At 48.0% G+C, this 23,693-nt stretch overlaps 1 protein-coding gene across 2 annotated transcripts in view; it reads right to left on the bottom strand.

Moving 5' to 3' along the window:
* Positions 1–23,253, bottom strand: part of Vdac1 (voltage-dependent anion channel 1) — a 28,547-nt gene extending 5,294 nt beyond the window's left edge. Inside the window, exons 1-6 of one of the 2 annotated variants that reach the window (NM_011694.6) lie at positions 22,952–23,253; positions 9,736–9,805; positions 9,137–9,186; positions 7,561–7,713; positions 7,404–7,456; positions 27–254 (exon numbers count right to left, since the gene is read on the bottom strand). In NM_011694.6, coding sequence (NP_035824.1) covers positions 27–254; positions 7,404–7,456; positions 7,561–7,713; positions 9,137–9,186; positions 9,736–9,802 — 551 coding nt within the window. In that variant the 5' untranslated portion in view covers positions 9,803–9,805; positions 22,952–23,253. Of the gene's footprint in view, positions 1–26; positions 255–7,403; positions 7,457–7,560; positions 7,714–9,136; positions 9,187–9,735; positions 9,806–22,144; positions 22,508–22,951 lie in introns of those variants that run through there. The other variant, NM_001362693.1, reaches the window with a different exon arrangement.
* Between the last annotated feature and the right edge of the window lie 440 nt (positions 23,254–23,693).

The raw sequence follows: 23,693 nt of genomic DNA, 5'->3' as shown, positions 1-23,693 counted from the left end.
TAAAACAACCCCCCACATACACTTACACATTAGTATGAAGCTGGAATTCATCCGTCTTATAGCCAACTGCGAAGTTGCTCTGGGTCACTCGGGACTTCGAGGTCTCAAAATTCATCTGGTAGCCAGCCAGCCAACCCTCATAGCCAAGCACCAGAGCGCCCCGGATCGAGGGCCCAGCGATGTCAAAGTCCACGTCACAGCCGAGGTTGATGTGCTCCCTCTTGTACCCTGTCTTGATTTTAGCATTTTTTTTCCTAAAGGGAAAAGGAAGAGTGTATTAAAGCCGAGCTAACTCATCTCGATACAATCATGCAAGAACGGTAAACATTTTGCCTGTTCCCAGTTTGTGTAGAAGCCAGGAAATAGAAGTGAGGTCAGTGGCCAGTTGTCCCTAAACACCTGCTAAGCCACCAACAGGACACAACTTCTCCTGAGCTCAAATTCGGTCTGAAAAAGGCCGCATCAGCACTGTGTACACCATGGGAAGAGATCAAAAAGTGAGTGCCAACCATGTTCTTTTTCCAGCCTCTCCCCACGGCTAACCCAAAACCTGACACAGGCATCTATTAGGCCTCTCAGCTGTTTTCCAAACCTACAGAAAAGAAGCATGTGGGGCTGGTGAGATGGCTCAGTGGGTAAGAGCACTCGACTGCTCTTCCGAAGGTCCAGAGTTCAAATCCCAGCAACCACATGGTGGCTAACAACCATCCGTAACGAGATCTGACTCCCTCTTCTGGAGTGTCTGAAGACAGCTACAGTGTACTTACATATAATAATAAATAAATCTTTAAAAAAAAAGAAAAGAAGCATGTACCTCAAAGCTACCCACACAGCAGTTTGAGGGAGATGGTCATCTTTGTGGTTCACCCAGTAGCCAGCGAAAAAGGAAAGAGCGGACCCCGGGGCTGGAGATCAGGCTGGAAAGAGCGGACCCCGGGGCTGGAGATCAGGCTCAGAGTTAAGAGTGCAGAAGACTGAGATTCAGTTTCAAGCATTCACACTGGCAGCTCCCAGCTACCTGTAACTCCAGTTCCTGGGCATCCGACACCTTCAGGTCCCCCCTCCCCCTCCCCCTCACATGTGATACATAGTCATACACTCAGGAATATACACATAAAATAAACAATGGGTCTTTCCCTTGCCTAGTGACTATGCTAGGAGACCTTTTGCCACCATAGTCGTGAGACCCCACTGAGTTCACAACTCAAGAGTTCTGGATACTGATGAGGACCCTGAGTCCTTCAGGTCTCAGGTCCAGCCCACATTTAAATCGAAGCCCAGTTAGTTCAGTGTCTGTCAGCTGTTTCTCAAGACCCACTGTCCCTCAGCAAGGATTTATGTCAACTACCAATATTTATTTATATAGCCTAACTTTTTTTCCAAAACAAACCCCAGAGAATAAGAGAGCACCTACTGGGTTGAATAGATGGCTCAGTGGGTAAAGTGCTTGCCAGACAAGCCTAAAGACCTGAGTTCAAAGCCCTAGAACCCAGAAAGGGCCATATGCACAACAGAAGCCTTCATGATCCCAGCAAACCTCTATGAGAAGATGGGAGCGAGACAGGAGCTTGAAAGCCGGCTGATCGACGGACACGGCAGTGAACAAAAGAACTTATGCCTCGGATTGGAGAGATGGCTCAATGGTTAAGAGCACTGGCTGCTCTTCCAGGACCCCAGTTCAATTCCCAGCACCCATATGGCAGCTCATACATGCCTGGAACTATAGTTCCAGGGGGATCCAACACCCTCACTCGGACATGCATACAGGCCAAACACCAATGCACATAAAATAAAAATAAATGCAGTATTTTTAAAGGAAGGAAGGAAGGAAGCCAGCCTGTTTTAAGAAAATGAAGCACGGAGATTTTCCTTTGACCCCCACAAGCACACCGAGGCACTGTGTACATAGGCCACATACACACAAGTGAATTTAAAAAAAAAAAATCTTTGTTTTTTGGCTTTTCAAGACAGGATTTCTCTGTATAACAGCCCTGACTGTCCTGGAACTCTTTCTATAGGCCATGCTAGCCTTGAACTCAGAGATCTGTTTGCCTCCCAAGTACTGGGATTAAAGGCCACCTACCACTGCCCAGATAAAAAAAATTTTTTTAAGATCAAATCTGTCAAGTACAATTAGAACTACATCACAGGCTTACAAAAGAGATGACTTCCTAGCCAACTGCTTCTCAGCCTAAACCACAGAAACCAGGACTCAGAGCTCCAAAAGACAACACATAGTTGCCCATTCCTGGCCTTATCCAGTGACATTAAGGGTTCATCTGCGGCTTTCAGACCATGGCTCTAAACCCAGAGGCCTTGCTGTTTCTTGGGAAATGGCCAGTTACAGATCCAAGGCAGCAAACATACAAAGTAAACCTGAAGCGGCTCTTTAAGCTATCAGAGATTAGCAGGAATTATTGGGCCAACAGATCTAATTGCTAAAATAAGGTTTCCACCCAAGGCCTTCAAAGATGGGGAAATGTTAGCATCGGTAAGACAAGAATTGGCAATAGACTAAAATACATCAAAAAAAATTAGTTTAGGGCCAGTAATATGGCTTAAGGTACTGGCACTTGCCACCAAGCCTAACAACTTGAGTTCAATCGCCCAGACCCACATGATGGAGGGAGGAGGGAGCCAACTCCCAAAGAGGTAAGAGGATCATAACTTGGAGGTCAGCCTGGGCTACATAATCAGACCTGTCTCAATAAAACATGAGTGGCACACACCTGGCCATGAAGGCAGGAGGATCAGGAGTTCAAGGCCAGCCTCAGACACATAAAAACTCAAGGCCAGACTGGACTACAGGAGACCTTCTCTCAAAAGACAAAACCAGCAAAAAGCTGCCCTTGACCACAAAGTGTGGTGCCTGTGGCAGAGCCTCTGACCAATGGTGGGTACCACCCACATCAATTCTCATAGGATTCTAGCTAAGGGTCCAAGAATCCCAAGAAAATGGACAGAGGAGGGGCAGTGACTCAGATTCCCCCTGCGATCTGCCCAGAGCACAGCTATGGAGATTTTCCTTTCTCAAATGTCTCAAATTGCTGGGATTTTTTTTTAGCTACTTAAGGAGTGGTGCTAATTTGACGAGCACTCAAGAGACACACAGCACGGATTGATGGTTAGCAAGCAGGCTCTATCTGTAGAAGGCAACTCCTGGGTGGGTGCTAATCCGTAAGGAAGGCCTGCGGTCCCATCCAGTAGTGCCTACATTTGGCTCAGGGTGGTCAGTGATTTCCCGGTATCACCAGAGTTTCAGAAAGCCAGTGTTAATTCCCAGCGAGCCAAAGTCATCAAAGTTCATCTGCAACACACCTAGGGCCTCAGCACCGCCTTTAAACAGCATTCCCAACATAAGGCGCCAAGGCGCCTAGGACAAATGGCTGACAGAAGGACCAGGGAAGAAAGACCCTAAGATGAACTTCACACAACTCCAAAACAAGAAACACAGGGTGCCTCAAAGACAGTGAGAGGAGCCCACACATGTCAACCTGAAGGAGTGCCACACTGTCACAGCCTGAGCCACCGTCTAAATGATGCAACTGAATATAATTCACAGAATAAGTGTCCATGAGTCAAAAATGATTAGGGGCGGGCAAGATAGCTCAGGAGGTAGAGGTGCTTGCAGGCAAACCTAATGACCTGAGCGAATCCCTGGGACTAGCATGGAAAAAGGAAAAAAACCAAACCTGCCAAGTTGTTCTCTGATGTCCATACATACACTGTCACACACACACACAGAAGAAACTGCATGTTGTGTGTGTGTGTGTGTGTGTGTGTGTGTGTGTGCATATATACATATCTATGTGTATGTGTTTTTTTTTCAGATAATAAAGGGATGGAGAGATGGATGGTTCAGTGGTTAAGAGCACTAGCTGCTCTTGCAGAAAACATGAATTCCATTCCCAGGACCCACGTGGTGGCTCACACATCTGTAACTCCAGTTCCAGGGACTACAGGCTCATCCTCTGACCTTCACAGGCATCAGGCACATAAGCGGTATACATACATACATACATACACACATATGTAGACAAAGCACATATATAGACAAAATATAAAGATAATACATCAAAATAAAAACTAAAACTGGTTAAGGGAGGAGTAGGACTGCCCTTCCCTACAGTAAAAGCCCATAAGTAAGAAAGGAATGATGGCTCCCTGGTGACTCACACCTTTAATCCCAGCACTTGGGAGGCAGAGGCAAGAGGATCACTGAGTTCGAGGCCAGCCTGGTCTACAGATCGAGCCAGGGCTACACAGAACGAAACCCTGTCTCAAGAAACAAGAAAAGAAGGAAGGGAACACCTACCAATAATTGCACAGGCAAGCATCAAAGGATGCTTCCATGTAACCCAAAGTGTGATGAGAGAGAATATTTGCAGTCTCAGTATCTCCCCGTAACACAGCTACTAAGCACAAAGCTGGAAACTGACAGCTTTACAGCGGAGATCCAGCAGATGCCACCTTAGCCGCATAATCAGGGTTGGTATCACAGGCCAAGACACACAATAGTGGCCTTCCAGACAGCACACTGAGGTGCCGCTTCCTCAGCTGCCAAAAAGATGCAACTGAATACACTCAGGAGGAAATATCAGACCAATCCAAACAGAAGGACACTCTGCAAAGAGCTCTCAGCAATTCTTCAAAAAATGTCAGGGTCGAGAGAGACAGAGAAAGATGGAGAGTGTGTCCCAGGGAGAGGCCACAAAGGAGACCTGAGAGCTTGATGCAATAGAGGATCCAGAACTAGGTTCCAGGCCAGAGAGATGATATCAGCAGGACATCAGTTAATAGTGTGGTACCAATGGTCACTTGATGGCATGGATCTTTGTTAGTCACAATTGCTTAATGACAGGGACACATTCTGAAAATTGCATCGTTGGGCCATTTGGTCATTAAGCAAACATCACAGGGTGCACTTACAGAAACCTAGATGACCATGATTAACCACTCAACCATGACCTCCTCATGTACCCAAGAGACAGATGTCCAAGGCAGGAAACGTAACATAGCACGTGGGTTCACAGTAAATATTTTATATAAAAAAAAAAACAAAAAAAAAAAACATGCTCTAATGGTAAGAACACAGGGAGTGAGTCCACAAGAGAGGCACACACTGGGTCCAAATACTGTTACATGAGCAAAATTATACCTGCTCCACATTTATGGGGAGATAACAGAGTGGGTGGTGTTCATGTCAATTTTGACAGACTCAATAAATGCACTGTGTTTTGATGGCAATAAGCAACAGGAATTTTTCAGCTCTGTAATAATCTCAGAGGCCACAGTCCTATAGGTGCTTGACTGAAATATTATTATGTAATGAATAGCTGTATATTATATAGTATGTTATAATGTGATGGCAGATAGAAAACTTCAACATCAGAGGGAGGTAGGGGAGAAGTAGAGGAGAGCTCTACATACTGCTTGTATCACAGTTCCCTATAAAAAAACTTTAAAACTATTTCAAAAGAAAAGGTTAAATTCAGGGGGCTGGAGAGATGACTCAACAGTTGATAGCACTTGCTGCTCTTGCAGAGAACCAAGGTTCAGTTCCAAGCACCCACATGGCAGCTCATACCTTTAATCCCAGCACTGAAGAGGCTTAGGTGGGCAATAAAAAAAGAAAAGAAAAAAAAAAAAAAAGCACAGAATCACAAAAGATAAAAACGCACATGCCGCTGAACCATGGATGCAAAAGGTGGGAGATGGTGAACATGTACTGCCAGGCTAAAGACCTGCCAAAGGCCAGGAATGCTAGCTCATGCCTTTAATCCCATAATCCCAGCACTAGGGAGGCAGAGCCTGGCAGATCTCTGAGTTCGAGACCAGCCAGGCCTACAGAGCAAGTCCAGGACAGCCAGGGATATTACACAGAAAATCCTGTCTCAAAAAAAAAAAAAAAAAAAAAAAAGGAACAAACAAAAAAGAAATCAAACAAGCAAAACACCTGCCAAATCAAAAACTCAAAGCTTGAAACTTAGTAAAAGCCTGAACTCAAAGAAGAGTTCCTTCTTTGCCCTGTGGAGCACTCAGGAGAGGCAGACCAGCTTGCTCTCTTTGTCCTCTGATGTGTCAATAACCAACAAGCCTAAACTATTTCTGGCCGGAGGACCTGGCAGCCCCAGGAGCCACCTTGTGGTTAAGCTCTCAGGATCTCAGGGTCTCAGAAAACTGGGAGAAGAGCCCTCCACATGTACAAAATAGGCTGGCAACAGTGACCAGTCAGCCCCTGATTCCAAATGTCACCTCTGCCCTTCAGCCTTGGCCACTTTCATTGACTGGCATCCTTATGTGAAACAGATCAGCTGGGACAGAGAGCCCGTGGCCTGCAGCCAGGCACACAGTGGCTTTGTGGGATCTTAGCAGTAAACACTGGCCTGAGTCCTCCACTACCAAGGACAATCCTTAACCCTGGAGACACAGCTCGGTGTAGACGTAGCATACGTCACAAATGGACTGCATAAGCCCTGGCTTCCATCCTTACCACCCCATAAGTGGGTATGGGACCACATGCCCATGATCCCAGGACTTAAGAGACAGAAGCAGGAGGACCAGAAGTTCAATGTCACCCTTGCCTACAAAATAAGTTCAAGGCCAGTCTGAGCTATAGGAGACCCTGTGACAAAAAGAAAAGGGAAGTTCCTTGGGGCAAATAGTATCCCAGCTCAGACACCTTCAGTCTCCAAATGAGCACAGGAACACACAAAACCATTTGCTAGAGAAATACATTTCCTAAATTAAGAATGCTTGCAATGGGCTGGAGAGATGGCTCAGCGGTTAAAAGCACTGACTGCTCTTCTGTAGGTCCTGGATTCAGATCCCAGCAACCACATGGTGGCTCACAGCCATCTGTAAGGGGATCTGACACCCTCTTCTGGTGTGTCTAAAAACTGCTACAGTGTAATTACATATAATAATAAATAAATCTTTGGGTCAGAGCGAGCGGGGCTTGGAGCAAGCAGAGCTAGATCGAGCAGGGGTCCTGAGTTCAACTCCCAGCAACCACATGATGGCTCACAACTCTCTACACAGCTACAGTGTACTCACATACATAAAATAAATAAATCTTTTTTTTTTTTAAATGCTTGCTACAGCATTGTCCCTTAACAGTTGTATCTTCATGTCCTGGATAGAACACCACGACAGACCAGAATATGTAGCACTTGGACCAAGGCAGCCTTACTGTTGTTGCTACCTAGTTGGTTTTTTGTTCTTTGATGTAGAATCTCACTACATACCCCTGGCTGGTCCTGACCACACGATTCCTTCCACCCTCCAGCCTCCCAGCTAAGAGGCTACCTTTGGCATGATGTCAGCCCAAAAATCCTTTGCTGTAATGGACTTCCAGGGCCCATAACATCTCAGAATATCCTCGTGGGTAAGGAGAACCTTACCCAGTGTTCGGCGAGAATGACGAATCAAAGGTGAGCTTCAGTCCACGAGCAAGCTGCAAATAAGAGAAAGGTGGCACAGGTTAACCAAAGACAGGACCCAGGATGTCTCAATGGGAACTAGAGGAGCCAGGACTTCCAGCAGGCAGGGAGCTCTTACCTGGTCTTCCACAGTGATCTCAGTGCCCAGGGTGTTGTCTGTGTTCCACTTCTCTGTAAACGTCAGCCCATACTCAGTCCATCTGTACTTGGTTTCCAGGCTGCCGTTCACTTTGGTGGTTTCCGTGTTGGCAGAGCCTGAGCTGGTAAATTCCTTAAAGGAGAGAGAGATAGAGACCTTAGCCTACAGTCCAGTCTGCCCTTGGTCCAGGCCCTTAAGCAACAGAGAGTCCCCAACGTGTCCAGGCAGAACTACTTCTACAGTTCAATTACATACTGGAAATACAGAGGAGTGAGAGGTCTGCTACCCAAGGAAACCTACTGGAAAGGTCTTTGTTGGAAGACAGCTTCCTTCTTCCCTTGGGGGCCCTAAAGTCTGAACAGGAAACCACCCAGCTTCCATGTTGCCTCCAGCCTCAGAGGGAGCTACTACTGACAGAGCAACACACCCCTTCCCTCCAACAATTGCTAGATACCTGTATCTGTATCAATCAACACCAGAAATGTTTCCTAAATAATAATGAAACATTACAAACATAGGTGGTGCCATACACCTTTAATCTCAGCACTCAGGTAGAGACAGGTGGAGCTCTGTGAGTTCAAGGCCAGCCTAGTCTACAGAGTGAGTTCTAGGGCAACCAGGGCCATGTGGATAGACAATGTCTCAAAAAAAATAAAGATAAATAAGTAATTAAAAAAAAAAAAAGCCAGGCAGCAGTGGCGCACGCCTTTAATCCCAGCGCTTGGGAGGCAGAGGCAAGAGGATTTCTGAGTTCGAGGCTAGCCTGGTTTACAAAGTGGGTTCCAGGACAGCCAAGGCTATACAGAGAAACCCTGTTTCAAAAAACAAAAAAACAAAAAAAACAAAAAAAAAAAAACAAAAACAGGTCAGCGGGGCTGAAGAGATGGTTCAGCAATTAAGAGCACTCACTTACTGCTCTTATAGAGGACCTGGGTTCGAGTCCTAGCACCCATTGTGCAGCTCACAATGGCCTATAAAAGTAATTCCAGTCCAGGGAATCTAATGCCCTCCTTTGGCCTCCCCAGGTTCCTGCATGCATATGGTGCACAAACTCCTGCAGGCACGCACACATGCACAGAAATAAATTAAGTCTTTAAATAAAGAAACAAAACAACCTAGGTCAAAGCTAGGTGTAATGGCTCACATCTTATACTCCAAGCACATGAGAGACTAAGGCAGGAGAGTTTCTGTGACTTGAAGCCAGCCTGAGCTACTACACAGTAAGACTCTACCTCAAAATAAGAGGGGGGCGGGGGAAGGAGAGGTCAAATTTAAAATAAGAAGCATCAAGGATGGATCAGGGTAGATCAGTGGGTACAGCACACACCTACAGTACATTAGGCCAGAAGTTTTGATTTCAAACAACATAAAATAACTGGTAAAAAAAGCATTAAAAGCTACTATAGTCCCAGACCACCTATGGAACAGCGCTTCGATGACAAGCACTAACAGCCACAATCCAAGCAGGCAACTGTTTTTGGCTCTGCCACCCGGGCCACAGTACCCACTCCTGGTAAGGGACAATATAACGTCCCGTGCAAGTGGAGAGACTTACCAATCCATTCTCTGACTTCGTTTTCAAATCAAGTTTTATTAAGCCAAAGCCTAAAGAAGGAAAAACAGCCAAAATCAGGTTAACTAATTAAGCCAGGAGTTGGAGGTGTATCTCAGCCACAGAATGTTTGCTAGCAAGCTAAAGGTTTGACCCCAGCACTGAGGAAAAAAAAAAATAATCAAAATAATAGCTTGAAGCTAGGACACCACTGTTTTCCTCCTAGCTATCTGAAAATACTTAAAGGAAGCCAGGGCAACAGTGGCAGACACAAACACAGGCCTGACCTGTGCCCTTGCAGGACCTGTGGGGCAGGTTCCAGCAGCTGGCAGAGGCAGTCATCAGAGGTGGGACCATCAGGGTAAATTTAGAACAGTGTTCTACTGGGGCAGACGCTGGAGCTTGCAAGGGACTAGATCTGCCATTTGCCCCTGTGATGCCTGAGCCTCACCACTGGGTGGCGCACAGCCACAGGAAGCTCATCCTTTTGTCTGGACATATAAGTTGTCAGCTGGGAACTGACCACCTCAAGTGTCACAAAGATGCCAACTCCCTTAGTAGGTGAAAGGCTTCCCATTGCTCCCGACTCCTCCGACACTCACCGTAGCCCTTGGTGAAGACATCCCTGGCGGACTTGCCAAGATCGGCGTATGTGGGAGGCACGGCCATGTTCTGCCACAACAAAAGCACGAGAAAGAATGAACACATAGGTAATTATGGAAATTAGTTTACCACCAATAAAACTTATTTGATATAATTAAACAACCAATAAAAATCACTCAGCTCTAAGTCTCAGGCATCCAGATGTGGGTGTGCCAGATGTGGGTGTGCCCTGAGTTGTCTCACCCTTCCCCTGAGGCTAGAGCTGGGGACACTTAGTGATTGCTTTTGACTGTAGCAACGCCAGGCCCAAGCACCGACCCAGAGCACAAGGAGTCAGTCAATATTTGATGAATGAATGAACCATCCAAGACATATTCCCAGGAGTCAGCCACTATACTGAACCGCAGAACTCTTGCCAGTAATTACAAAATGCCGGCCGCCCAGCTGGTAACTGCACACGGATAAATTGAAGCTTCCCATGGCAATCGATGTATCTTTCACATGGTTCTGATTTCATTCCTTCAACAAGTATCAGAGCTGCAAGCCCAGCTCCACAAAACTTTCTTTACAGCATGACAAGCTAGCTAAGTATCTCCTCACAGGAAATGAAGTCCAACAACATGCTACAAAAGAAGGGTATCATAGCCGGGCCTGGTGGCACACGCCTTTAATCCCAGCACTTGGGAGGCAGAGGCAGGCGAATTTCTGAGTTCGAGGCCAGCCTGGTCTACAGAGTGACTTCCAGGAAAGCCAGGGCTACACAGAGAAACCCTGTCTCAAAAAAAGAAAAAAAGAAAGGAAGGAAGGAAGGAAGGAAGGGAGGGAGGGAGGGAGGGAGGGAGGGAGAGAGAGAGAGAGAGAGAGAGAGAAAGAAACAAACTACAAGGATACAAAAGAAGGGACCAGCAAGAGGGCTCAGTGGCTCTTTTGCCACTTGTTACCAAGCCAGGCTCCCTGAGTTCAATCCCTGAGAAAATGATATAGTTCCCCCAGCAAGTTGTCCTCTGGCCTCTATATGCATGTGCCCATGTACGTGTGCATATGTGCACGAGCACAGACACACACACACACACACACACACACACACACACACACACAAAACAATTTTAAATATTGGGTTGGGGGGGCTGTTGTTTTGTTTTGATTTGATTTTTGTTTTTAGACAGGGTTTCTTTGTGTAGACCTAGCTGTCCTGGAACTTGCTCTGTAGACCAGGCTGGCCTCGAACTCACAAATATCCACCTGTCACTCCCACAAGCCCACCCAAGTGCTGGGATCAAAGGCACGTGCCACCACTGCCTGGCTTTTTCTTTAATGATTTCTTTTGATTTTATGTGCATTGATGTTTTGCACACATCTGTGTGAGGGTGTTGGATGTCCTGGAACTGGGGTAACAGACAACCTCAGCTGCCACATGGGTGCTGGGAATCAAACCCAGGACCTCCAGAAGAGCAGCAGTACTCTCAACCACCAAGCCATCTCTCCAGCCCCTTCTTTTTCACCTTATGTGTTTCCGCATGTATATATGTGAACCACGTTCACACATGTATGTATGTGAGCCACGTTCATGTCTGGTGCCCGAGGAGGCCAAAGGAGGGAAGTCCAATCCTTTAGAATTGGAGTTACAGACAGCTGTGAGCCTCCATGTGGACACTGGGTCATCTGTTAGAGCAGCAAATATTTGTTCACCTCCAGTGGGCCTTTATTTTAAAAGGCAACTATCAAAATACTATGAGGGGTGGGGCTAGGGAGATGGTTCAGTGGTTAAAAGCACTGGCTGTTATTCCAGGAGCTGGGTTCAATTCCCAGCACTCAAATAGGACAGGTCTCAATTGTCTGCAACAGCAGTTTCAGGGAATCCAACAGCCTCACACATGCAGGCAAAACACCAATGCACATAAAATACTACTTGGGGGCTGCAGAGATGGCTCAGCGGTTAAGAGCACTGACTGCTCTTCCAGAGGTCCTGAGTTCAATTCCCAGCAACCACATGGCAGCTCACAACCATCTGTAATGGGATCTGATGCCCTCTTCTGGTGTGTCTGAAGACAGCTATAATGTACTCATATAAATAAAATAAATCTTAAAAAAAAATACTCTCCAGGGAGCTGAGACTAGAGTGCAGGGTAGCACATCTGCTTAGCATATGAAAGGCTCCAGGTTCCATCAAAAGTGCTATCATCTCTTTTATTTACGTATCTATGAGTGAATACACACACACATGGGTGCTGGGACCCTAGGAGGTCAGAAGCAGGACTTAGTTGTCACACATAATTAAGTTAGTGAGCAAATATTAGTTAAATATCACAGTGGTCAGGGAAAGAGAATAACTCTAATGGTCTCTGTGACATTATATTCCTGGAAGGTTTTATGTTGACAAGCTGTGTAGAAAAAATTAAACCTTGCTCTGGGACAGCACACACTGTGACTTCTGTCCTGAAGAGAAGGACCCATGAGTGACAAGAGTCCCATCCCAGAACCATAATGTCACTAACCAGAAGAGTGGTTCCATTCCCACCACACAACCCCCCCCCACACACACACACACAAGATCTCATGTAGTCCAGGATGGCCTGGAACTTTCTATGTAGCCAAGGATGACTTTGAATTTCTAATCCTCCATCCCTCAACTGCTGAAATTGCAGGCATCATCACCACATCTAGTTTCTGCACTGCTGGGATCAAATTTAGGACTTCAAGTCCCCAGGCAGGCACTCTGCCAGTGGAGCTACATCCTCAGCTGGTTCCCTTCATTTAAAATACTGCACACCTACCAGGTGAGGGTGACACACACCTTTGATCCTAGCTCCTCAAGAGGCAGAGATAGGTGGATCTCTGTGAGTTTGAGGCCAGCCTGGTCTACAAAGTGAATTCCAGGACAGCCAGGTCTGTTATGCAAAGAAACCTTGTCTCAGAGGTGAGGAGACAAATGAAGAAACAAACAACAACAACAAAAACTGTACACCTAATTTATCAAACTGGATCTGCATAGGCGACATCTGACATGACACATGTACCCATTCACAAACACGAATATACTATGGTATATTCCTGGCGAGTGGGCGCCCACTGAAGATTTCAAATGATTCCAGGGAAACAATATCAACTGACCAACACCTGAATCAAGGACACCACAAAGAGCTCACAGCAGGACCTGCAAGGTAATCCAGCAGGTGAAGGTGCCTGCTGGCACAGCTGGAACCTGCAGGATGCAACGGGACTCCCAAAAGTTACCTCCACATAATAAACCAATCCTTCAGTAAATAACTAAAGACAGCCTACGGCCAAACCCAATAAACACTACAGAAGAAACAGCCATAGCCTCCACTGTGAATGGAATCTGCGGCCCAGGCCATGGTTCACATCTTCAGAGACTGCTCGAGCCTTCTTTGTGTTGCTGCGGCTCTTACCTCTCGCCCACCAACAGGCTGGAACCTAATGTAGGCAGACCAGCCCACATTAAGGTCAGGTCAAAAGAGAGGGCAGAGATATACCCAATACTGCCCCACCCGCTCTTCCAGAGCTGGGGACTCCCCTCTTCCCCTTCCCCCTCAGGCCAGATGGGCCTAGCCCTTCCCCTAAGAAAAGTCACCCCCAAGCAATCCTGGGCTGAAAGGCAGCCCAGCCCAGCAGACCTGCAGAAGAAAATCTTGGCAGAGAGCCCAGAACATTCTCCATCTCTGCTGGATTAAGAGCCATCCGTGAAAGTACAAAAACAAGAGAGATGGCTCCCTGGCTAAGACTTCTTGTTGCTCTTGTAGAAGACCAGGGGTCAATTCCCAGCACCCACACAGTGGCTCACAACTGTCCATGACTCCAGTTCTAGGGGACCCAGCGCGCGCGCACACACACAAAAACACTTCTACACATAAAATCAAATAAACCTGAAAACCCCTAACAGAACAAAGCAAACAAAAAGAAACATCTACAGACAGAGCTGTCTCTCCCCTAGAGGAAGGATCAGAGGGGGAGCGGGCCCATCTGCAGCATCCAAGAACACTAAAGCGCCCATGCACACACTCTAACCAATATTTAAGATTTCATTTTATTTTTGTGTATATAAATATATATCTGTGTGTGCCACTTGTGTGCAGGTGCCTGTAAAGACCAGAAGGAGGCACCAGATCCCCTGGAGCTGGAGTTAAAGGTAGTCATGGGAACAAAACTGCAGGTCCAAAGTTTAAAAAAACAAACAAACAAACAACAACAACAACAACAAAAATACAGTGCTCTTACTTAACCCCTGAGCTAACCTTGAAAGTGTGCCTACACACCTGCCTCTTTTTTTTCCTTTTGAGGCAGGGTCCTATGTAGCCCAATCGAGCCTCCAACTCACTATGCAGACAGGAATGGCCTTGAACTTCTGATCTTCCTGTGTCTACCTGAGCCTATCAGAAGCCAGGTCTTTCCTGCTACTCTTCTCTGACCTCACAGAAAAGACAGCCCCCCAGAGCCCCTACCCTGCAGGCATCTAGACCAGATCCCACCTTGAGGAAAAGACAGAACATTCATTATTTAGTGTTCCCCAAATGCAGTCTGTTGACACTAATCCTCAAACCCAGCATGGAAAGCCACCTGTCAAAAGAGGAAAAAAAAAAAAAAAAAAAACACTACCCACAGCAAACACCAGCTACTGCATCAGCTCTAAGGAGATTATCAACCAGGGAGTGAGTTATTCCACCATACTGCCTTCAATGGGGGGGGGGGGGGGGGGGCTCGGGGGACACCTGCTCCTCCCCGACTCCCCTGCCCCCCTGTCTGCCAGCCTACCAACCCAAGCCTTCCCTGGCTGACCTTGAACAAATTATGCAAACGCCACTCCAGCCTAAGGAATGGATACCCAGCCATACTGGAAGCAGAGGGAAGGATTGTGTATCACCTAGCAGTTCACACAACCCACTTACGTAACTTCCATCTTGGGGCCTAGGGAGGACAACATCTTCCTGACTCATCAACTACATGGCAGTGACAGCTGCTCACTCACCGTGCTCCCACCCTCTACCCCTCCTCCCACCATACACCCCCTGAACTCAAAGCTCCTCGGAGCCCGTCAAGCATATGTTTACCCAAATGTCTATAAAGAAGTCAAGGCCCAGCACATGATGGGCATTCGTGAGTTACTATGCAGTGAGTAACACATCTTATATCTTTAATTACGTGTATTTAGTGAGCCTGTGTGTACCGTGGTGCACCTGTGAGGGTCAGAGGACACCTTAGGAGTTAGTTCTCTCCTTCCACCATATAGCTTCTGAGAACTGAAACTGTGTCTTCAGACCTGGCAGCAAGTGCCTTTAACTGCTGAGCTACCTCATCAGCCCTCCCAAAGCATCACCGCAAGCCGGGTGTGCTTCGTGCTTTTTGCTGCCGCAGTTTCAGAGGCTGAGGCCAGAGACGAGCTTAAGGGGTGGGATGAGTCTCCGTTGGTATAATGCTTGCTTAGCATGCACAGAGCCCTGAGTACTATCACTGCATTGCATAAACCAGGCTTGGTAGCATATGACAATAATCCCAGCCTGCAGGAGAGAGAGGCAAGAAGACCAGAAGTTCTAAGTCATCACTGGCTACATAGTGAGTTCGAAGCCAGCCTATGCGACATAAGACTCTTGTCTCAAAAAAAAAAAAAAAAAAAAAAAACAAACAGTGGAGAGGAGGAGCTAGAGAGATGACTCAGAGGTGAGGGAGGAGCACTTGCTGTTCTTTCATTAGAATCAGCCAACATGGTGGCTCACAGGTGTACACACATACAAAACGTTCATATACATAAAATTTAAGAGAGAGAAAAAAAAAGGATGAAAAACAAACAGGGATAGTCCAGAAGGTGAGTTCTAGATGAACCAGGACTCAGGCCAGAGCCCGACTCAGTTAAAAAAAAGAAAGAAAGAAAGAAAAAGTATCATTGTAACAAAAAGAGGAAAGTAGAAACTTGGTGTCTGACAATAGGAACAAGTAAATTACAATGTAACCAGGAAGTGGGCGCTTCCCCTACCCCCACCCCCACCCCCCCAGAGGCAGCTGGCAAGCCAGCGCGGAGCAGAGCAGACCAGACCAGGAGTCCCCAGAGCAGCAAGCCCCCTAGGAAAGAGCTGAGGCCAGGGTGAGGGACCTCTCAGGGGGTATCCTGGGTGCTTCAGGCCTTAAAACCAGCTATGGGTTTTATTCCAGGAGCTGCTGTACACTGACGACCCCAAGAATGGAAAAATGTCAGGAAACGGAATGTGAATACAGTCCACTTTTTTTAGAGAATAATTGATAAACAATTAACTCAGCATTAATCTTACTCCAGGAACCCCACGCACTAAGTGTTCTAGGCACCAAAATACCTACAGAACATATTCTCTACCCCATTGCCTGTGTCACACAAACCTAGATGTGACCAATATGCCCATCATTAGAAAAATGACATAACCAAAAAAAGTACGATAGTAACAAATTAAGGATCACCAAAGAGTCATCAAAAAGCAATGAGGGGAGATGGATACGGGGGCAGAAAACTTGTAATTCCAGCGCTTAGGATGAGGCTGGAGGACCAAAAGTTCAAGGTTATTGTTGGTCATACAGGGGACGAATAGCCTGGGTTTTGAGTCTATCTCAACACAATTAATTAACAGTGGTGAATTTATATGTGAGAACATAGAACATTATGTACCACCTAATGAAAAGAGAAAGCCAAGCTGGGTGTTGTGGTGCGGGCCTTTAAAACCCCAACTCCCATGAGGCAGAGGCGGGCAGATCTCTGAGTTCAAGGCCAGCCAGAGCTGCATAATGAGACACTGCCTCAAAAAGTGAACATAAGGCCATCAGTGGAAAGAGAGGCCCATTGGTCGTGCAGACTTTATATGCCTCAGTGCAGGGGAACGCCAGGGCCGGGAAGTGGGGGTGAGGGTGGGGGTGGGGACTTTTGGGATAGCACTGGAGATGTGAATGAAGAAAGTACCTAATTTTTTTTAAAAAAGTAAAAATAAATATTTTTAAAAAGAAAGAAAAGAAAAGGAGAGAAAAGAAAAGAACATGCCAGGGAAATTTCTAATTCTGCATAATTAGTGGGTCCTTTATCAATTCAGGAACTTGTGAGTGAGTGGGAGAAATCAGGAAAGAGGGGCCCCATCTGGGCAGGATGGCTGCCTCAGGGAGAAATGTGGTTTGGGAAAAGTAGATGCGGAATTCAGATGTGGTTTCCATTTTTTATTCTACTTCATTATTGAAATAGTGTTGTGAAGAGCAGAAAACATTGGAAGTCAGCAACCTTCCAACATGTCATCACAGTCAAGACACCAAAGGGCTGGAGAGATGGCTCCGAGGCTAAGGGCACTGCCCACTCTTCTCAGGATCAGGGTTGGGTTTCCAGCTCCAGGAGCTGCAACGCACTCCTCTGGCTTCTCGGGCACTGCACACATGTAGTACACATACGTACACATAAAGTATTTTTTAAGAGAAAGAACTGGAGAAATGGTAGTTGGTTTAAAGCAATAGCTGCTTTTCCAGAGGGCCAGGGTTCAATTCCCAGTACCTATGTGGTGGCTGACAACCATCTGTAACTCCTGTTCCTGGAGGTTCAATCCCCTTTGAGGACACCAGACATGCACATGGTATAGTATATATACACACAAGCAGACAAAACACCCATTGACATAAGAGTAATATTTTAAGATACAGGAAGGAAAAGTTGTCTGGACAGTGTTCATACTGGTTCTAAGGACTGATTCAAACTGAGACAGTAGCCCTATCACTGGGCAAGGCCTATGGGGGCATATTCCTCTCCCGAGCAGCCACCAACATCTGGGCCACTCCGCCCAGAAGGCAAAGAACAGGGCAAAGCTCCTTATCTTCAATGTGTATAAAAACTGCCAGGGCAGCTATCAAGCAGCCTGAGGGAGGGTGGCAATGGACTACAAAAAAAGACTAGCCTCACTCGGCACTGTGCACCCACCAGAACCCCAAGCTAACACAGGCTAACACAGGTCTCACGCCTAACCAGGAAGTAGAGTCTCCTCAACACTGGAAACACGCAGTGAGCTCAGACCCCCATCTCCAAAAGCAAAGGGGAAACAAGATCAGCTTCCCAAAAATCAGGAGCCACCTACGGTGGCATCTCTCAGACCATCCAGGGAACTACAGATGATGATGGAGGAGTCATCAACTTGGCAGAAGAGCCCCTGGGTGTGACCCAGAGCCCACCCTTTCTCAAGTACACCCGCAAGTGACTTCCTTATTACGCTGCATGAATAACCGGTTAACAGTACATAGCTACTGTCAGGAGCCAAAGCCACCAAATGTTACCATCACCATCCCAGGTTAGGGAATCATGGGAAAACTTTTGGCTCTGCTCTTTCTCCAACAGTTTTGGATGGTTTGCCAGGGCAAAAAATTGACCCACAAACAAAAGAGGTATCAAGGGAATGGAGAGACGGTTGAGCCATTAAGAGCACTGGCTGCTTTTGCAGAGGACCCAGGTTTGCTTCCCTGTATCCACACAGGGGCTCAAAATATTCTCTAACTCCAGTTAAAGGGGATCTGATGGACGCTTTCTTCTGGACTCTGTGGGTACTACATGAGCATGATATGCATACATATGTACAGGGAAAACCCTTATACATATAAAGAAATCAAGAGGTTGGGGGCTGGAGGGATGGCTCAGAGGTTAAGAGCAGTGACTGCTCTTCCAGAGGTCCTGAGTTCAACTCCCAGCAACCACATGGTGGCTCACAACCATTTGTAATGTATACAATTCCCTCTTCTGGTACGTCTAAAGGCAGCTACACTGTACTCATATACATAAAATGAATAAATATATCTAAAAATTAAAATAACAAATAAAAAAGAGGTCATGATAGATTACAGCAAAATCAACCACTTCTCCAACGCTAGGGACCAGGGGCAAAAATCAACCTCTCAGCAGAAAGCAGGCTCAGTTCAGGAGCTTCCCTGCACCACAGACAGACATAAACACAGGCACACACAGACACACACACATCTGGCAAGGCAGTGGCCTCTGCTCTGGAAGCAGGCTGAGTTCCCAAAGCAGCTGCCTTCCCCTCCCCCTCCACAGAGTCTCACAGGGGGACAGTCTGGCTTTCCAGGCTCTGCTTCTATTTTAAAACCCTCTGGAAGCTGGGCCACCAGCAGCAGCACAGCCTTCTATAAGGCTGGGGAGGCTGTGGTTGACTCAAGGCAACCTGCCTTCTCTCCCTCACCCACCTGTGGAGAGAAGGCCATGCAGGCAGCCAGCAGCACTCCAGGGTCTAGGGTCCAGCCAGGTACACCAGGGCTCCAGGATAGCCCAGGCACCACAAGGCATAGGGGGTTGACACAGTCAGCGCTTTTTTTAAGTGCTCAGCCTTGGGAATCAAGGACATATGGGTCTATATCCTACTCCCTTTCTAAGTAAAAGACCCCAAAGTCAGTCTCTCTGACCCAATTCCCCTTGGTATACATCCCTGCGGCTGGTACATGCAGAAGCCATGAAACAAACACAAGTAGAATTCTATTAAGATGACAGATGACAGGTCAACTTATCATCTGAGATGAGCAGACAAATAAATAATAAGTTTGGTTTCTTTGGTTGGTTGGTTCTTCGTTTTTCAAGACAGGGTTTCTCTGTGTAGCCCTGGCTGTCCTGAAACTCTGTAGACCAGGCTGGTCTCAAACTCACAGAGATCTGTCTGCCTCTGTGCCCTCCCCTTGCCCCACCCCGCCAAGTACCAGGATTAAAGGTGTGCACCACCAGCCAGTTTGGTTTGGCTTTGAAACAGGATCTAATGTAGCCCACAGTGAGTCTCAAACTCACTATGTCACGGAGGATGACCTTGAACTTGATCCTCCTGCCTCCACCTCTGAGTGTGTGCCCCACCTTACTGAGTTTCTGCAGTGTTGAAGGAAGAATCCAGGGCTTTCTGCATGCTGGGCTAGCATTCTACTAAGTCCCACACAAGCCAGTCCAATAGACAGTTTCCATTGCTATATTTATGGCTAGGGAATCTAACCAAGCTCTGGTCTTGTATATCTACTATTATAATAATGGTTTCTGAGCATCTTGTCAGAAGCTCACCCTGAACCACGGGGTCCAGAGTCCTTCCCACCCATAGAGAGGTATTGTTTAGCCGGATACTGTCTGGCCAGGTCCCGGAAGGACACCTCCTATCTCACCCCAGGGCAAATGATTTCTATGAGCACCGTCCACTACAGATGGCCCACAGCAGCTACCTCTCTCCTTTCCCAACCAGTTGGTAACTTCTGCTGTGCAGAGGCACTCACACCTATGGGTTCCTCAGAACACAGCAGCAGTGCAGTGTGGGGATACTAGCGGAGGACTGGTGCCCAAGCACCAAGTATACACAGCAGGGCCGCAGAACACCAGAATGGCCAGCACTGACAGTCACAGTTCTACTGCAGACCCAGGTGATCCCAAGGCCTGAGTGGAGACAGGAAGACCAGAAGTTGACCTCTGACCTCCACATGTGCTAGCCACCTCCAAACAATTAATTTTTTTAAAAACAGAAGCCAAAATCAATCAATCAATCAATCAATCAATCCACCACATTATAACAGAGGAACTAAGACACGAGAAAGCTATTTCACCTGAGCTAGACTCTGTGGCTCTTGTCAGATCAGAACTGAGAGCCCAGGCTGCCCTCTGGAGCTTTTTCTAGCTCAGCCCTAGGTAAAGTGCTCACATGCTGTGACTTAACTGCGGGATGGAGACCCACACCCAGGTCTAGCTAAGCATGCCTCTGCCATCCTTTCAGGTACCGAAGGAACCTGGGGAAAGCGCAAAGCTACAACGACAGTACAACCTTTCCGGAATCCTAGGGGCTCAGGTCCAGCATGAGGACCGCATGGCCCCAGACAGCCCCTGTCCAAAGCCTCATTCTAGAAACCAGAAATAAAGCGAATCAGCTGTGAGCTACTACAAGTGGGGACTGGCACCTTACTCGAGCTGTCATACCCCCACACCTGTCAGAAAGGGAAGAAGCTACAGGCCCCACAGCTTTGGCCAGAATCCCATCTACCCATATCACTCTCTAGCTTTAAGCCCAGAAACACCAGTTGGACAAGTTCCCCCAGGACTTGGGAAGTTGTAGAATGCTAAAGGAGCTGTTTCTCATCTCTCATGACTACTGCTGTAGGTGAGTATGTACGATTACAGCTCTTATGACATCTATGACTCGGCTAGGACAGGATAGCTTCTAGAAGTGAGTGAGCTGTCTAGGTCATCTAATGGCTGTTTTAAGATTCCACGATTGAATGTGCACCTACCATGCCTGGGTAGTTAAGAGTGGTATGAAAGAAAAAAAAATGGAGAGAGAGCTCAGGGGTTACAAGTGCTTACTGCTGTGGCTGGAGAGATGGCTCAATGGTTAAGAGCACTGACTGCTCTTCTGAAGGTCCTGAATTCAAATCCCAGCAACCACATGGTGGCTCATAGCCATCCATAATGAGATCTGACGCCCTCTTCTGGAGTGTCTGAAGACAGCTACAGTGTACTTACATAAAATAATAAATAAATCTTAAAAAAAAAAAAAAAAAAAAAAAGAGTGCTTACTGCTGACAGCCAGGGCTATACAGAGAAGCCCTGTCTCAAAAAAACAAAACAAAACAAAAACAAAACAAACAAAAAAGTGCTTACTGCTTTTGCAGAAGACCCAGGTTCGATTCCCAGACCCACATGAGGCATCTCACACCTGCATGTATGTACATAAACTCACATAGGCACAAGCATGCACACATTAAATAGACATTTTTTAAAAATGAATTTACCCCACAGACCTTTCTTAACCACCTAATGTGTGCCAAGTGGTCCCACCCAAGTCCCTGAAGACAAGCCTGAGTTTGGCCCTTCAGTTTTGTCAGTCCCGAGAAAAGCAGGCAGGCCCTCCGCAGTTATGCCTGGCTTGCTAGTAAACAAGCCGGAGTTAAGCCCCTCACCCATATCTCTGGTCAAGGAAAGAGAAGTTTTGGACAGCACACACCTGAGCTAAGCCCACACTCTTCCTGCATTCTGGGTCTGCAGTCAGATTTAGTGCTCCAGCCTGACAGCTGTCAATCTGCAAACTGACAGTGTCTCGTGAATTATTCTCCAATGACTCAATACCTGGTGCTGCACAAATGCTTGCTTCTGACATTAGTAATAATGGCATTAAAATAATACGCCTGTATATTCATGGAGTCCCTTCCTGTACACCATGTGGAATAAAAAATAAAATAAAATAAAAGTCTGTGGAGGATGAGTTCAACCCTCCCCAAAAGCTCCTAGGTCTCCTAGGCAAATGTCAAGGTTTCTAAGGTGTCCTTGTGCATGCCCCAAGGCTTCGTGTTAATCGGATCATTTTATTCTTTCCCCCAAACTCAGTGAAGTGTATATAATTGCTCCTATTTCGCAGATGAGAAGATTGAAGTTTTAAATCTTCCTACCAGTGTGACCTTGGACAAACCGTGTAGAGTTGCGGGCCTCCAATCTGATGTCAGGCCCTGAAAACAGTTTCCAGAATGCACAGTTGCATTTGGCGACACAGAACACGGACTCCGTCCCCGAGGCCAAGGAGGCCAAGCGTATGGCTCCCTATGGGGTCTCGCTCTCAGTCCAGGCCCAGGTCCCTGTTCCTGCGGCCTAAGTCCACTCAGGGCAGCCCGTTCCGCCCGGGAAGACACTGGCATGCGCGGGAGGGACCCGGCGCCACCTACTCCGGGCGTGGGCCGGCTAGGGCGTGTAGGGGCTGGGGGATCCAGGGCATGGCCGTGCCTGGAGTTCGTCCTCTCGGCGGAGGAAGCTGGGTCTGCACAGGCCCTTGGAGCTGGTGGGGAAGGGCTTGGGCCGTGGGAGGGTCTCTACCAGATCCACACCGACGGGATCTAGAGCCAGAGGGCGCCGCCGGGAAGGTCACCTAGACCCGCGGCCCGCCGGGCCTCCACGCGGCCGCCCTTGCCCTTCCGCTCCTCGCATGTTCGAACCGCCCCTGGCTTCCAAATGCAGGTGCTCTGAACGCTCGAGCTAGAATCTGGGAGATCCGCTCTGCGCCCGCCCTCCAGGCCTCCTCTACAAGCCCGCTGCCCCTCCAGGCCCGCAATGATCGTCCCTGGTTCACCCTTCCCGGGGCCAAGCGCTTAGGCCCAGCGCCCTCGCCCGAACCTCCCTCGATCGCCTCCCTGGAGACTTCCCAGGAGCGCGACCCGAGGCCCTGGGGACTCAGGCATAGCCCAGGCCCTCTCCGCTGCGCCTACCTCGGAGGCGGTGACGGCGGGAGCAGCGGCAGCTACGGCGGGGGTTGCGGCGAGGAGGCTGGGAGCGCAGCGAACGGGCCGAGGGCGGAGCGGCGCAGATCGCGGCGGCGCGGACACGCCCCAGCTCTGCGCGCCGGACCCCGAAGCTCCGCCCTCGGCTCCACCCCGGACAGCGCCCAGACCAGTCTCGGGGTCTTCTTCCCACTCGCGAGCCGCGCTCTCGCCCTCTGCGGCTCTGTGATCATGTGTGGCCGCGCGTAAAGGCCTGCGTGCACTCTGGCACGGGGCGATAGGGAGGCGTGGGTCTGACGTGCGTGAGGTGTGTGCGTGCGCGGGGACACGCGGGTCACTGTTGCAGCCTCCAGGCTGCTGGAAGCATTTGGGAAGAGGGGGAGGGGAGCTTCCGGCACACAGAGCGGTGGCCTAGGGACCTCAGCGGATAGTGTCGCCGGAGTCGCCGAGGCTGCAAGTCACTCGGAGGCCCAGTGGGGACACTGGGCTCTGGAAGTGGCGCTGTATAGGTCAGAGCGGCTACTGTCCCCTCTGCTCCAACCTTGATTTCCGGAGCCTGCGACACGCCCGCGTGCGTCAGCGAGTCAGTTGCAAATTAAACTCTCCCGAGAGCCGGCTCCGCACTGTAAAGTTGCGTGCAATCTTCCCTAGTGTCAAAGCCTCTTTCCGCCATTTCCCAAGCATTTAAGAAATTAAAAAAGACAAAGTGGGTTTGTGAGACTGCGGAGTC

This window comes from Mus musculus, chromosome 11 (assembly GCF_000001635.26).
Source record: "Mus musculus strain C57BL/6J chromosome 11, GRCm38.p6 C57BL/6J".
In the NCBI taxonomy this organism is placed as follows: domain Eukaryota; kingdom Metazoa; phylum Chordata; class Mammalia; order Rodentia; family Muridae; genus Mus; species Mus musculus.
The sequence above is the reverse complement of the archived record's forward strand: the minus strand, read 5'-3'. Positions and strand labels throughout refer to the sequence as shown.